Source organism: Sus scrofa, chromosome 12 (assembly GCF_000003025.6).
Source record: "Sus scrofa isolate TJ Tabasco breed Duroc chromosome 12, Sscrofa11.1, whole genome shotgun sequence".
NCBI classification, from domain to species: domain Eukaryota; kingdom Metazoa; phylum Chordata; class Mammalia; order Artiodactyla; family Suidae; genus Sus; species Sus scrofa.
This window is the reverse complement of record NC_010454.4, coordinates 14,176,464-14,191,498: the sequence shown is the minus strand read 5'-3', so window position 1 is coordinate 14,191,498 and position 15,035 is coordinate 14,176,464. Positions and strand designations below refer to the sequence as shown.

At 40.2% G+C, this 15,035-nt stretch overlaps 1 protein-coding gene across 1 annotated transcript in view; it reads right to left on the bottom strand.

Annotated features, from left to right (window-relative positions):
* Positions 1-15,035, bottom strand: part of BPTF (bromodomain PHD finger transcription factor) — a 141,868-nt gene that overhangs the window by 63,312 nt on the left and 63,521 nt on the right. Inside the window, 4 exon segments of the mRNA XM_021068118.1 lie at positions 6,465-6,596; positions 7,064-7,419; positions 9,037-9,224; positions 13,153-13,341. Of these exon segments, the coding sequence (XP_020923777.1) occupies positions 6,465-6,596; positions 7,064-7,419; positions 9,037-9,224; positions 13,153-13,341 (865 nt within the window).

Sequence of the window (15,035 nt, the reverse complement as noted above, 5' to 3'; positions counted from 1 at the left end):
GTCCAAGACTATCATACTTAACATGATGACAGATGGCACCAACTGCCCTTCAGAACTGGACACTTCCCACTGCCAGCAGGGCAGTACCACCTCCTCCCCCACACCTTCTCTCGAGTTAGTACAAACCTCTGAATTATTAGCCCAACCGACAGAGAAGTGCTCTCCCATTCTTCTGATTTACATTTCTTTTATTGTAAGTAAACACGTTTCTATGCTACTGGTCTTTCATATTTATTTTTCTGCCAAATGGCTGTTCAAATCTTTTGTCTTATCTGTAATGGACTATCAGTCCTTTTCATTTATAAAATATCTTTTGCATTTATTAAAGGAAAGTTTCCTTTTGTAGTGCAAATATTTTTCCTCAGTTTGTCATCTGTCTTTTGAGTTTGACTATAATGTTATTTTTTCCACTCACAATTTTAAATACAGATATCCACTTTTTTCATCTATGGCATCTGGGTTCTACATCTGTTTGAAAAGAAAGTAAGTATCACAACAAAAACATAAATTAATCCATGATCTTTTTTTTTTTTTTTTTTTTTTGCCTTTTAGGGCTGTACCCCCAGCATAATGAAGTTCCCAGGCTAGAAGTCAAATCTGAGGTACAGCTGCCGGCCTACACCACAGCTACAGCAACACTAGATCCAAGCCGTGTCTGCAATCTACACCACAGCTCGAGGCAACACCAGATCCTTAACCCACCAAGTGAGGCCGGGGATGGAACCTGAATCCTCATGGATGCTAGTTGGGTTTGTTTCTGCTGCACCACAACAGAACTCCCAAACCATGGACTCTTATTTAAGATTTTTTGTTATTATTGCTTTTAAGAGTAGGCTTTCTTGGAATTCCCGTCGTGGCTCAGTGGTTAATGAATCCCACTAGGAAACACGAGGTTGCAGGTTCAATCCCTGGCCTCGCTCAGTGGGTTGAGGATCTGGCGTTGCCGTGAGCTGTGGTGTAGGCTGCAGACCATGGCTCGGATCCCGCATTGCTGTGGCTGTGACTGTGGCCGGGGGCTACAGCTCCAATTAGACCCCTAGCCTGGAAACCTTTTCTTGGGAGCAGCCCTAGAAAAGGCAAAATACGAAAAAAAAAAAAAAAATAGGCTTTCTTTTTAATTCCCATTTATCTGAATGCTTTTGTGAAGGCAAGAATCTGGGTACTCTTCTCCCCAGAGGTGCCCTCTTTCCTTCTCTGACAGTAGGCTGTGCTATCACAGTAGATCCCCAAGTGTTTAGGTCTATTTCTGGATTCTCTGCATGATCCGACTCTTCTACATCTCTTATAGTTATTTTGACTGTTGTAGCTTTAAAATACATTCTAATATCTAACACCTTTTTTGGTAATACCTACTTCCCTCTCTTTGTACATTAATTTTTCTAGAGGAAATATTAGGTCAAGCTTCCCTCCCCACCCCCAACCAGGAGGAAATTCATAACGCAAATGAATATTATATTTTGACAGATTAATATAATGCACGGCTTTCTTAAAAAATGAAATATACCCACATGTAAGCACATATCTTCTCATTTACTCAAAGTATCATCTATATCTTTAGTAAAGTTTTAATGATTACATGATCCTGTATTTTTTTTTATTAAATTTATTCTTCTTTTGTTGTTGCTGGGACATTTTCTTCATTATCATTTTTAAAACTATATAAACTGTAATGAGGTTAAGAAACAGAACCTGATCAACAACCACTACATCCAAAACTAGTGTAACCCACCCCCGGGCACTCATTGCCCTGACCTTCGTGTTATCACTCCCTTGCTGTTCTTTATAGTTTTACCACCTATGTGTGTATCCCAAACAATATGAGGTGTGGCTGTTGACAACTCAGTAGCAATAATAAAAGGAGCTGCCTCAGCCAGAGCAATACTGTCACTATTAAAAGAAGGTTCCCAGGGGAGAAAACTTGCCTCTGGGGCACACAGTGCACCGGAGCCTCTTGTGGTGCAATCAGAGGGAGGGGTCATGAGCAAGGCCTAGAAGACAAGTGTGCTCATCGCTCAGGGGGAGGACCTGAGTGTCAACAGGACCTCGCCCGGCAGGACCGCGTGTGAACAGGTGCACCACAGAGACAGAGTTGGAAGCGGACTGCTGTGTATGTCCTGCTTTGGTGCTTTTGAGGATTCTATGATGTGAATTCTCCCGCCACTGACTTGGGATTTGGCCTCCTTGGGCAAGGTATCATTTGTTCACCTGCAACGTGCTTCCACAGTTTTATCGGTGCTATATTCTCTGTTGTTCTCCTTGTCTCTGTAGGTTTATGCTTTGGAAAAAAATCCTTTTGCCATCATTTTGGTGAAGTTCAGCAAGGAGCAAAATTAAATGTGTTTATTCAAGTTGTTATTTTAACTCAGGACTCACGCTGTCTTCTCTTCATGGTTACTGTTTGTATATTTATATAAAACCTGTTATTCAGTATGGTGGACAGCTTACTTAGTTTTCATAGTACTTTATAGTTTTTCAGTCAATTTTCTTGGGTTTCCTAAGTATATAATTAGATCCACCACATCTGCATGTAACTGTTCCTACATCTATCAATACATATGTTTTATTTCTCTTGGCAAATTGCATTAACTAATACTTTTAAGAAAAGTTAAAAGATAACAGTAGTAGTAGGTATCCCTGTTTTGTTTCACCTAAATGTTAATGGGAATGCTTCTAAGAGTTTCATCAAAAATCATAATGGTTTGGGAGTTCCTGTCATGGTGCAGTAGAAACAAATCGGACTAGGAACCATGAGGCTTCGGGTTCGATCCCTGGCCTTGATCAGTGGGTTAAGGATCCTGTGTTGCTGTGGCTGTGGTGTAGGCTGGCACTGTAGCTCCGATTGGACCCCTAGCCTGGGAGCCTCCATATGCCACAGGTGTGGCCCTAAAAAGCAAAAAAAAAAAATCTTGATCGTTTGGGGAAGTTCTCTTTGTAGCGTATTGGGTTAAGAACCCAACTAGTATCCATGAGGATGCAACTTCAATCCCTGGCCTGGCTCAGTGGGTTAAGGATCCAGCACTGCAGCACAGGCTGCAGCTCCAATTTTACGTCAGCCTGGGAACTTCCATATGCCATAGGTGCAGCCCTACAAAAAACAAAATCCTGATGCTTTGGTTTGAAATACATCCTTACAAAAGGAGAGGGGCATTCAACTGTTTCTTAATGAGTAATGAACATATCTTTTTAATAAACAAATACCTTCTTGACATCTAATGAGAAAATCAAAGTTTTCGTTCTTTTTTTTTTTTTTTTTTTTTGTCTTTTTGCCATTCCTTGGGCCGCTCCCGTGGCATATGGAGGTTCCCAGGCTAGGGGTTGAATCGGAGCTGTAGCCGCCAGCCTACGCCAGAGCCACAGCAACGCAGGATCCGAGCCGCGTCTGCAACCTATACCACAGCTCACGGCAACGCTGGATCATTAACCCACTGAGCAAGGGCAGGGACCGAACCCGCAACCTCATGGTTCCTAGTCGGATTCGTTAACCACTGCACCACGATGGGAACTCCAAAGTTTTCGTTCTTTGGGAGCTGCGACCTATGCCACAGCTGCAGCAACACTGGATTCTTGAGCCACTATGCTAGGGATTGAAACAGCGCCTCCACAGAGACAAGCCAGATCATTAGCTCACTGCATCACAGCAGGAACGCCTTTCTTTGACTTCTTAAAATAGCAAGGTATTAATAATCTAAGAACAGACAAACCTTCTGCACCTAGGGGAAGCCAATCTAGTCATAATTTATTATTCTTTTAATTTACTCCTGAATATATTTGCTAATGCTTTAAGATTTCTTGAATATAGTTCTATTTGCTATTAATTATTAATCAATGGTAAATATTAATAAATGACAGAGGCATAATAATTTTTATGTATTTGTCTATTCCTATTTATCGTTTTATAATAGACTTATACTAACAGAAATAATAATGCATGAGATTCCTTCTACTTCCATTTTATAGAGCAGTTGAAAGAGTATTATCTGTTTGCTAAAATTTGGAGAACTTCCTTACGAAATCATCTGTCCCTATTTCCTTACTGAGAGGAGCAGTGACAGCTTCAGACTGAACCAGGAACCCTTCCTTTTCCTGCCTGAGAAGGAGCGTGGCCTCTGCCCTACTGTTGAGTGATGGGAGGTCACCGGGACGCCTCCTCCCCAACCCTCGCCCCACCCGGAAGGAGGAGGCCAGCGGGACATGTCCTCTGTGGATGTAGGAAGTCTGACTGCTATGTTAGTGGGCTCTGTGAAGGTTTTTAAAACAACCGGTATCAGCGAGAGAGAATCGGAAATCCTGTCCTCTTTTTTGTTCTTTTTTTTTGTCTTTTTTTTTGGTTGTTGTTGTTGTTGTTGCTATTTCTTGGGCTGCTCCCGCGGCATATGGAGGTTCCCAGGCTAGGGGTCGAATCGGAGCTGTAGCCACAGGCCTACACCAGAGCCACAGCAACGCGGGATCCGAGCCGCGTCTGCAACCTACACCACAGCTCACGGCAACGCCGGATCCTTAACCCACTGAGCAAGGGCAGGGACCAAACCCGCAACCTCATGGTTCCTAGTCGGATTCGCTAACCACTGCGCCACGACGACGGGAACTCCTCTTTTTTGTTCTTGATACTTGTTATTTGTCCTTTGTCCTCCCCGCCCCCAATAATCTCATCAGAGGTCTATAAATTATGATACTATCTAAGGTATGTTCTCTGTTTAATCAAATATTTGATATCTGACACTTATTAATGTTTTCCTTCTTTGGTTTGACTCCTTCAGATGCATGCGTAGCTTATTAATTGGCAGTTTTTCTGTTCTAGTGTAAGCGCTGAAGGCTATCAATTTCCCCCGGATACTCCTTAGCTGCGTCCCACAAATTTCAATTTATGTCCTATTCTCATGAACGTTCAATTCAAGATGTTTTCTACTTTTATTATGTTTTTTTAACCATGTTATTTATTTAAAAATGTATCTTTTTGGATTATACTTTTGTCCAAATATATGACCAGGACTGAGAACACTGGATCACATGGTAGTTCCAGATCTAGTTTTCTGAGGAACCTCCACACTGTTTCCATGGCGGTTGTACCTTCCCACCAATAGTGTAGGATGGTCCCACTTCTCCGTATCTGTTATCTGTTGACTTATTGAAGGTGGCCAAAAGGACTGGTGTGAGGTGGTATAGCTCATCCTTTCTTCCTTTCTCTCTTTTCTTTTCAGGGATGACTTGCAGTACACAGAGATTCCCTGGCTGGGGGTCAAATCAGAGGTGCAGCTGCCAGCCTACACCACGGCCAAAGCCACACTGGATCAGAGCCACATCCATGATCTATACTGCAACTCACAGTAATGCCAGATCCTTAATCCACCGAGTGAGGCCAGAGATAGAACCCAAATCCTCATGGACACTATGTTGGTTTTTGCTTTTTTTTTTTTTTTTAAGGCTACGCTAGGGGTTGAATCAGAGCTGTAGCCTCCAGCCCACGCCACAGCAATGCCAGATCTGAGCCTTGTCTGTGACCTACGCCACAGCTCATAGCAATGCTAGATCTTTTAAACCCACTGAGTGAGGCCAGGGATCTAGTCGGGTTCATTACCGCTGAGCCACAAGAAGAACTCCTGCAGTCAGGTTCTTAACCCACTATGCCAGGGTGGGAACTCCCAGTAGACAGATTATTTTCACATTGAATAATAATCTACATTTTTTACCATATGCTTGTATTAGTTTTGTAATAATGGCTTTTTAAAGATTAAAGTTAAAAAAATAAATCCATCAGGGCTAAAAAGGAGATTCATGTCACGACATTCATCTTTTCTGTTAAGCATCTGCTAAAGTCACACAGCTCTGGGTCTACTTAGGAACTACATGATCTTTGGCCAGACACTTATATCCAAGTAAATCGGATGCCTAGTACATTACAGAATAAATATGCAAAAGCTATGAGCATTCTTTCCACTCAGTAAAAATGCTTTTTATTTTAGAAAATACTTTCAATTTTCATACAACTGATGTCTTTTGATCTCCATATAATCATATACATAAGAATTTCTACTCATGTTTACATCTTACAGAGGAGGTCAATGAGGTCAAGAAGAGTCAAGCCTTTAATACGGCCTTTTAAATATATTAACTTTCAGGAGTTCCCGTCGTGGCACAGTGGTTAACGAATCCGACTAGGAACCATGAGGTTGCGGGTTCGGTCCCTGCCCTTGCTCAGTGGGTTAAGGATCTGGCGTTGCCGTGAGCTGTGGTGTAGGTTGCAGACGCGGCTCGGATCCCGCGTTGCTGTGGCTCTGGCGTAGGCTGGCGGCTACAGCTCCGATTAGACCCCTAGCCTGGGAACCTCCATATGCCGTGGGAGCAGCCCAAAGAAATAGCAAAAAGCCAAAAAAAAAAAAAAAAAAAAAATTAACTTTCATTATTAATAGACTAATATTCCAAAAGGGAGTCTAACACATCATTCACAAGGCTCAGAATTCACTTACCTGGTATGTCCTAAAGATTCTCGCCATATTGGCAGCATCACAACCGGCTTAACTGCACACTCCAAAATAGCTAAAGCCAATGCGAATTCTCTGGGTTTGCTACACATCTGAACAGCCTTGATCCAATTTGCTCTTTATTTCAGGAGCAGGGGAAAAAAAGGAAAAAATAAAATTTCATTCTGTTGATCTTAAAAGCACAAGAGCTACTATACAAACTATGATGACTTTACCTTATAGGGCATATGGTTCGAGGCTAAGCAAGTATAAAACATACTGCTAGTAGAAGCGTCTACCAAAAAGAATCATGAATTTTGAACTGTCAAGGGAATCTCAGAGGTCAATTAGTCTCCCAACTCCTTAAACCTATTATGATGTTCTGGACCTCTGTCTGGATTCCACTGGGTTCCAGAAATCTTCCAAACGCGAGCGCTGGTTCAGTACCTTTAGAAGTACACTCGCGTTTGTAATATCCACAGTGTTTTGCTGCCTGAGCTGACTTCCTTCAATTCAGAGAACTACAAGTTATAGTGTGCACCTGTAATAATCATTTTGCAAATATTTACGATACACAGCCGTAAATAAACCTTGGTTTCTTTTACCTGTGTGAAGCCCAATTGGGATGAAGAAAGGAGGAAGGGATATTGTTTTCCAACTGGGTGATAGTCAGTCTCAGAGTAGATATGGTAAGAACCTTGGACCCGTGGACAGAACCGTTCCATTTGAACTCCCCAGCCGGGGTCAGACAGAACTTATGTGCAAGATGCCTTCTCTTATCATGGTCTTCTCTGTGCTGGTGCTTATTCAAAGCAAATGAATTGGTGGAGTATTGATTGTGGTAGACGCGATACTTCCCCTCTTGACCCAACTTAAAATAGTTGTTGATATTCCCTTTCATGACCACTTCCTTTTTGGTGCTCAAGCGCGAAACTTCTCCTTGGGAGTTCACTACCAGCACCTGACCAAGAAAATAAAAAGACTCCATTACTCATCAAATATGCAAGTCTGATCGATTGCCTTTCAGTAATTTGTAATTTATCACTCAAAATAAGATACACCTTTTTTTTTTTAAAAGATACACCTTATGATTGAACTTTCAAAGTTTAAAAGCTAAAGCTAATTGCTTATAATTAAACAACCAAAGAAAGAAAACTAAGCTCAGGTGAAAGTGCCTATTCCATGTCCGACATTACTGAACACACACGAGACTAAACGTGTAATAATAACTCATTCAGCAGTCATTATCTCAAGCTCACAAAATATAGGGGTTAGGGACAAAAGAGAGCATGAGGACATTACATGTATTATCCACCCCCCGCAAATATCCTTTCTTCTGCTCCTTTTATCATTCCAGCTTTAGATGAGAGCCCACAGATACATTAAAATAGTGTTTCAGGGAGTTCCTGTCGTGGCGCAGTGGTTAACGAATGCGACTAGGAACCATGAGGTTGTGGGTTCGGTCCCTGCCCTTGCTCAGTGGGTTAAGGATCCGGCATTGCCGTGAGCTGTGGTGTAGGTTGCAGACGGGGCTCGGATCCCGAGTTGCTGTGGCTCTGGTGTAGGCCGGAGGCTATGGCTCCGATTAGACCCCTAGCCTGGGAACCTCCATATGCCGTGGGAAGTCGCCCTAGAAAAGGCAAAAAGACAAAAAATAATAATAGCAAAAAAAAAAAAAAAGAGTCACCCATGAGGATCAAATAATAAATCTTTAGAAAAAAAAAATAATAATAGTGTTTCAAAGAGTTGATTCTAATCCTTTAGTGGACAATGAAATCAAGGGTGGACCTAATTCAGCTTTTTAAAAAACTGATATATCATTCAATAGACTAGACTGGAAAAGAAAATACCAGAGTGCTTCCCACAAAGTAAGGCAACTACTATTTCAGGAAACTTGAATGTTATGTACTGGGTTCTATGAAAAATGTCTTACTGAGGGTCAGAGGGAAAAAGAAGCCCGAAAGCTGCTGCCTTAAAGCCATTTCTATGATGTTAAAAACACTGTCTATTCTTATATATCTATCCTGCAAATAATTCTCAAGTCTGAGAGACACAGTTGTGGCCACTATTCTAGCACCATGGCTGGCTGGGGGACAAAAATACTGAGTCCTAGCTTCAATCTTTTTGTTCATAATCAGTCAAGAAGCTGTGCTGCTCTGCCCACTGGACTCTGCTACCAAGGAATGAGTCCCCTTTTTCAGCAGCAGGTTCACCCCAAATCATGACAGCTAGAACTGAGCAGTGAGTCATTAACAAAGCCCACAAATAGCCTACTCACTTGGTATGTGAAAAAGAAGCCCCATCTCTTTAGAGTTATATACAATAAAATTAACCCTATAGTAAGAAAGTGTACCATCCATTTATAGCATTTCTCTGCACCGACTGAAATGGGGGTGTAGAACTATGCTCATCGCAATACAAACCCAACACCTGTAATCTTGTTACCTACTACACTCTTAGAAGTGAAGAAAGCACAATTCAAAAATACATCTACAAACTTTCTGCTCCTTTTTGTAAGGCATGGTAAATAAAATTATTTTAATTTCAAAGATTTTTGTTCTAAACAGAAAGAAATTACCTCTTTCCCCTCCTTAAATAACTTATTTGCTTCATGGGCTGCGGCTGCCACCTGTTGGCTCTTCAGCTGGCTAAGTTTGCTGTCTGGATTCCGTAACCTGGTGATAATTCGAGTTGAACCAGACGCTCCTCTTCCACCTCCAGGGGACTCATTTATTTCCCCATTAGACTTCTCTGATTTGAAATCACCTGTTATCAAGTGAAAAGCAAAAAGTAATTGCTAACAGTAAGTAAATTACATACAGTAATAACACCTTACTTATGCAAAACTCCTATCTGGTAGACAACTAAGATCTGGAATATATACAGAAAACAGCCTTGAACAGCTAAAGCAAATGCATTAATTCTTAAACGTTTTACTCAAAAGAAAGTATGTCAGAACTTTACTGTGAGTCATTTATTATTTTACGGACAATTCAAACATGCCAGGTTATCTGCTTCAAAGCTCATAAGAGAAAAGAGGAAGGGCTGCTACAAATTTACAAGAACCAAACAGAACTCAAAACTGCACACTAAAACAACTGTTGCTTTATAGATTCAATACAGATTTCTGTATTAAAAGTAAAGGACATAATTAATTTTAGAATGATTTCCACTGAAATTCTGTTTAAAAACCTAACGGTTTAAGGCTGTTAACATAAAAGCCAAGTGAATTTTCTCCTAAAGAATCTAGATAACTATTTGTGCATGCAGATAAGTGTTATATGTGAAAATCAACTACATTAGTTTTTTTTAATATAACAAAGGCCTCTCACATTTTCATAATATCTTAATTTTTAAAAGTGACAGATTTAACTGCCAATGAGCAATTTCTGCTTTCCCATGAACCTCATTTCAGCTAAAGGTTCTATACATTCTGAAACTGTTGCACCACTATGCAATTCGGCCAGACAGGTAAACAAGATCTCATTTTTCTTTTAAAGCTTTTGAAAACTAAGACAGTGTGGCACTGGCAAATGAAAAACCAAGCAGAAAATATTGCAGTGACTAAATCAAGATGGGGTGGAGATATTGGGTATCTTGCCATCCCAGGCTGGAAAGCTAGTAACCTTCAATGTTGGTAGCAAAACAGTTGGTTAGACTATTAGCCATTTCCTCTCAAGTTTCAAACCAAGATTCCACCCATGCTGGAGCTTTATGCCAATATGCTGAATTACAGTGGCTACTTCTGGGGACCATCTTTGAAGTTCTATAATAAAGACTTTTTAGACATCATTTAGTCAAGGCCAGACTTCCTAAAAGCAGAAAGAGAACGGCACAGCACTGGTAAAAAAGAAGCCCCTTGGAGTTCCTGTCACGGCTCAGCGGAAAAGAATCTGACTAGTATCCAGGAGGATGCAGTTTCAATGCCAAGCCTCGCTCAGTGGTTAAGGATCTGGCATTGCTGGGAGCTATGGTGTAGGTCACAGATGCAGCTTGGATCTGGCACTGCTGTGACTGTGGCGTAGGCTGGCGGCTACAGCTTTGGTTTGACCCCTAGCCTGGGAACCTCTATGTACTGTGGGTGTGGCCCTAAAAAGACAAAAAATAGAAAATAAAAAAAATAAGCCCCTCAATTTAGAACCAACAAGTCAATAATGCTGAGAGTTAGTCCTCTGACACTTGCTAAGTTTAATACAAGTAAGGGAAATGAGGCAGAAAATTCATTCCTGGGGATAAGACCTGAAGGAGCAGAGAAGGGGATCAAGGCTAAGAGGTCATTATCTAATACACTCCGCCCAAGGAGCACATGCCTCCTGTCATAAAGGAGTGAATTGCCGCAACGCAGCTTGGAGACAGAGTAAGAGCTGCTTTACTTCATCTGTTCAATGACGTCAAGAGGCAGAGGCCTAGAAAGACTCTGTTCACCTAAGGGCTTGGGCTATTAGTCTGCTAAGCAGACAAACTGGGCAAATAGAGGGTGTTTACCTTCAGGGACCTTGAGCCAAGCTTCTGGGCACTAGGCACTAGTTAGAGATCCAGACAATCTATAAGGGGGTGTTACTGTCAGGAAAAAACTCCAAACCTGCCAAACTGGGACGTGTAATTCTTCAAACCTAGAGCAATTTCCAGCAGCCCATCCCTGAAAGAAGTCAGCTGGATCTAGGGTATTTAAGCCGAAAGGCCTCTAAAGTGGCATTGTCCCATATGATTCTCATTTCTCATCAATATCCATCCTTCCAGAAAACCAAAGGCAGCCAGATTTATCACAGAACACTGTCCACCATCATAAAATGACTGCTACAAGTAGTTAAATTCATAATTTGGCTCATGGACTGTGAGATCAAGATAAGTCACATCCAGACGTAATCAAAAACAGCACACAACACACTGAAATTCTAGATAAATTAAAATTGCCGGATATAATTTTAGAAGTTTTTGAAAAAAATTTTCAGTTGTGGGTGAGATCTTTGCATGAGGTTAGGCAGAAGCATTTTTCACTGTGAATACACATTTGTGCTGAGCTAGGGTGGAACTGTGGATATTTACTGTTTCCTGCTAGACAACAGCTCTCTTTCTTTGGAAAACCATTCCGACCCCACTCCAAGCATATACTTTTGCTGGAGCCATCAATCATAATACCTTGCCTGCCCTGGCCACAGGGGTGGGAACAATATGTCCAGGATAGGCCACTCAAATTCCTTCCTCAAGGACTTTTGATTTGGAGCAGGAGGAGGGGCCTTGCCTTTGGGTCACAGACCTTGGAAAGATATGCATACAAACCGCTGATGTCATCTTCCCTGCCACTTGGAAAAAGCTTGTCTGTATTAGGAGAGAATGAGGTTAACACACAAGCATATGCAGATCCAAAAGGTGAGACAGAAAGAGGAAACTGGAAAGAGTTTTGATACCTGGGGGTCCAGTCACACCTGATGATGGCTTGGACTTCCCAATGACATGAACTAATTAAATTCCCTTTTCACTTAAGCTACTTTAAGCTGGTTTGGTCCCTCACAAGTGAAAAGGTTCTAATTAAAACAGATCTCCGTCTCATGTCATACGCAAAATTACACATTAGAAAGATTAAAAACAAAGTTATAGAAGTACTATGTGAAATTACTGTAAAATATATCTATGTTCTTGGGATAGAGATGGTCTTCCTTAGTAAGACACAAAATCCAGAGAAATCCTAAAGAAAAAGATTGATAAATTTAACTGCATAAAAAATGTAAAAGTTTCTGTATAAAACAACAGAAAGAGTCAAAAACAAGCAATGACTATATAAGTATATTTTTTAAATGAAAAATTAATACCTATAACACATAAAGCATTCCTAAAACTGAGCAGGGAAAAATATCAAAACCTAACATGAAAAAATGAGCAAAAGACATAAAAAAACAATTCACAGAAGGTTTACCAAACAGATAAAAAGAAACTCAACCACGTTAGTAAGCAGAGGTATGCAAATTTTAAAATGAAATACTTCTCACCATCAGCAAAAATGTAAGAGACAGATATCAAATTTAGGTGAGAATATGAAGAAATACATACATATGCAAATTATTGGCATAAATATCTTTTAATGTACAATTAAGCAGGAGACATCACTACTTTTTAAATGTACCTACCATATGATCCAACAATTCTATACTGCTAGACAAATTTGCATAAGTACACAAAGATATATGCGGAGGATGTTAAAAAAGCACCACTAATTGTAAAAATGAAAAAACTGTCAACAGCTTAAATGTCCATTAATAGAGAAAGAGTAAGCGAATTATGGTTCATCTGTACTGTGAAGTACCATGCAGCAGTTAAAAAAAAAAGAGTAAATCAATTTATAACATGAAAAGAATCTCTACATGTTACTGAGTGAAAAAAGCAAGATGCAGAACAATACATGCAGACTGATCCCGCTTATATTTAAAAAAAAAAAAAAACTTTTTGTAAACATACATACATTAACAGAACTGCACGGAGAAAGATATAAAATGTTACACACCAAATAATGGTGGTTATTGTTTTCCTATGTGCTTTTTTTAAAAACAAAAACAAAAACACTGAGTGCAAGTGCTACTTGTGTTTAAAAAAAATAAAAAGGGAAAGAAAATCAAATCTTCCCACCCTCAACAAACTTTTATTTTAAAAAATTAGAAAAAGAAAAAAGCTCATTTGAATGTATAAAGTGTATTCTTACCTATCTCTTCTTGAATAGAGACAGGTGTATGAGACTCTCTTTCTCCATTTTCAGGATCATCAGCTGCCTTAGCAGAATCACTCTGGGAAGAATTTAGCTCACTGCTGCTGTTACTGTTTTCCAGATTAGGCTGGATGGAGGTAGTGGTAGCACTAGTGTTACTGCTGTCACATGTCTTGTTAGGTTCTTCTAGAAAAATAGAATATCTGATTTTTAAATTGGAAATCACAACAAAAATAATTGTCAGAAAAGACATTTAATTGTTTTAGGATTTCATTACAAAGCTAGATTTTAAAAAGAAAAGTTGCTCATGTATGAACAATGCAATGGATGAAAAGAAATTTGTAACAACGTCCTATACATTACTTTTTAAATCTCCCAGCATTAACTTAGACTCCTATCACCTTAGCCTACAGCACAAAGCAGACGATCTTGCAGAGTAACAGTGACATAACGAGTTCACAAAACTTATGCCCCAGATACCACAGGAGTGATTGTGCTGAGATAATCCCTCAAAATCTAAAATTTAGATTCTTACTGTTCAAAAAGTACTCCAACAGTATTTGAAACAGTTAAAAAGGACTGTTTATCTCTAAGGTTTTCTGCCTAAATTCTGTACCCCCAAATTTAACCAGAAGGGTAACACCTAAGTGACTGCTAATTTTAAGTGACTGATAATATAATATTATCCCTAAGGGTACAGTTTATCAAAAGTATATCAACATAAACATTATTATGATCTGAAAGCCTAGGTCTTTCCTTGGTAGTTCAGAAATCTACAGCCTTCCTGTGCATTTCATTTTGCCACTACTAAGATACCTTTTGGGGGACTAAACTAAATATTCTGTAATAATCTATGAGGGAAAAGAACCTGAAAATGAATGAATGTATGTATATACATAACTGAATCACTTTGCTGTATACCTGAAACTAACACAACATTGTAAATAAACTACATCTCAATAAAAAAAGAAAAATGTAAGTATAATTTTTTTTAAAAATCCCCTTTAGGAGTTCCTGTCGTGGCGCAGTGGTTAACGAATCCGACTAGGAACCATGAGGTTGCAGGTTCGGTCCCTGCCCTTGCTCAGTGGGTTAACGATCCGGCGTTGCCGTGAGCTGTGGTGTAGGTTGCAGACGTGGCTCGGATCCCGCGTTGCTGTGGCTCTGGCGTAGGCCGGTGGCTACAGCTCCGATTGGACCCCTAGCCTGGGAACCTCCATATGCCTCAGGAGCAGCCCAAGAAATAGCAACAACAACAACAACAATAACAACAACAACAACCAAAAAAAAAAAAAAAAATCCCCTTTAAATCAATCACCTAAAAGTGGTTGATAGTATAGCACAAAGTCTATCTGTAAGGTATTATGCGCTCCTACATTATTTTTGGAGGGAAAAAAATCTGATAGAAAAATGAGGAAATATATGAACAATGACAAAAGAAATAAAAATTGCCTTTAGGAGTTCCCATCGTGGAGCAGTGCTTAACAAATCTGACTAGGAACCATGAGGTTGCAGGTTCGATCCCTGGCCTCGCTCAGTGAGTTAAGGATCCGGCGTTGCCATGACTGTGGTGTAGGTCGAAGACATGGCTCGGATCCCGCATTGCTGTGGTTCTGGCATAGGCCAGTGGCTACAGCTCCGATTAGACCCCTAGCCTGGGAACCTCCATATGTTGCGGGAGTGGCCCTGCGAAAGGCAAAAAGACAAAAAAAAAAAAAAAAAAAAAAGCCTTTAGACTTGGAAATATGCTTACCTAATTCAAACTAAAGAGAAATGCAAAGTAAAATATATGGAGAAATTTTTTTTTTTGTCTTTTTAGGGGCACACCTGCAGCATATAGAGGTTCCCAGGCTAGGGGTCAAATTGGAGCTGCAGCTGCT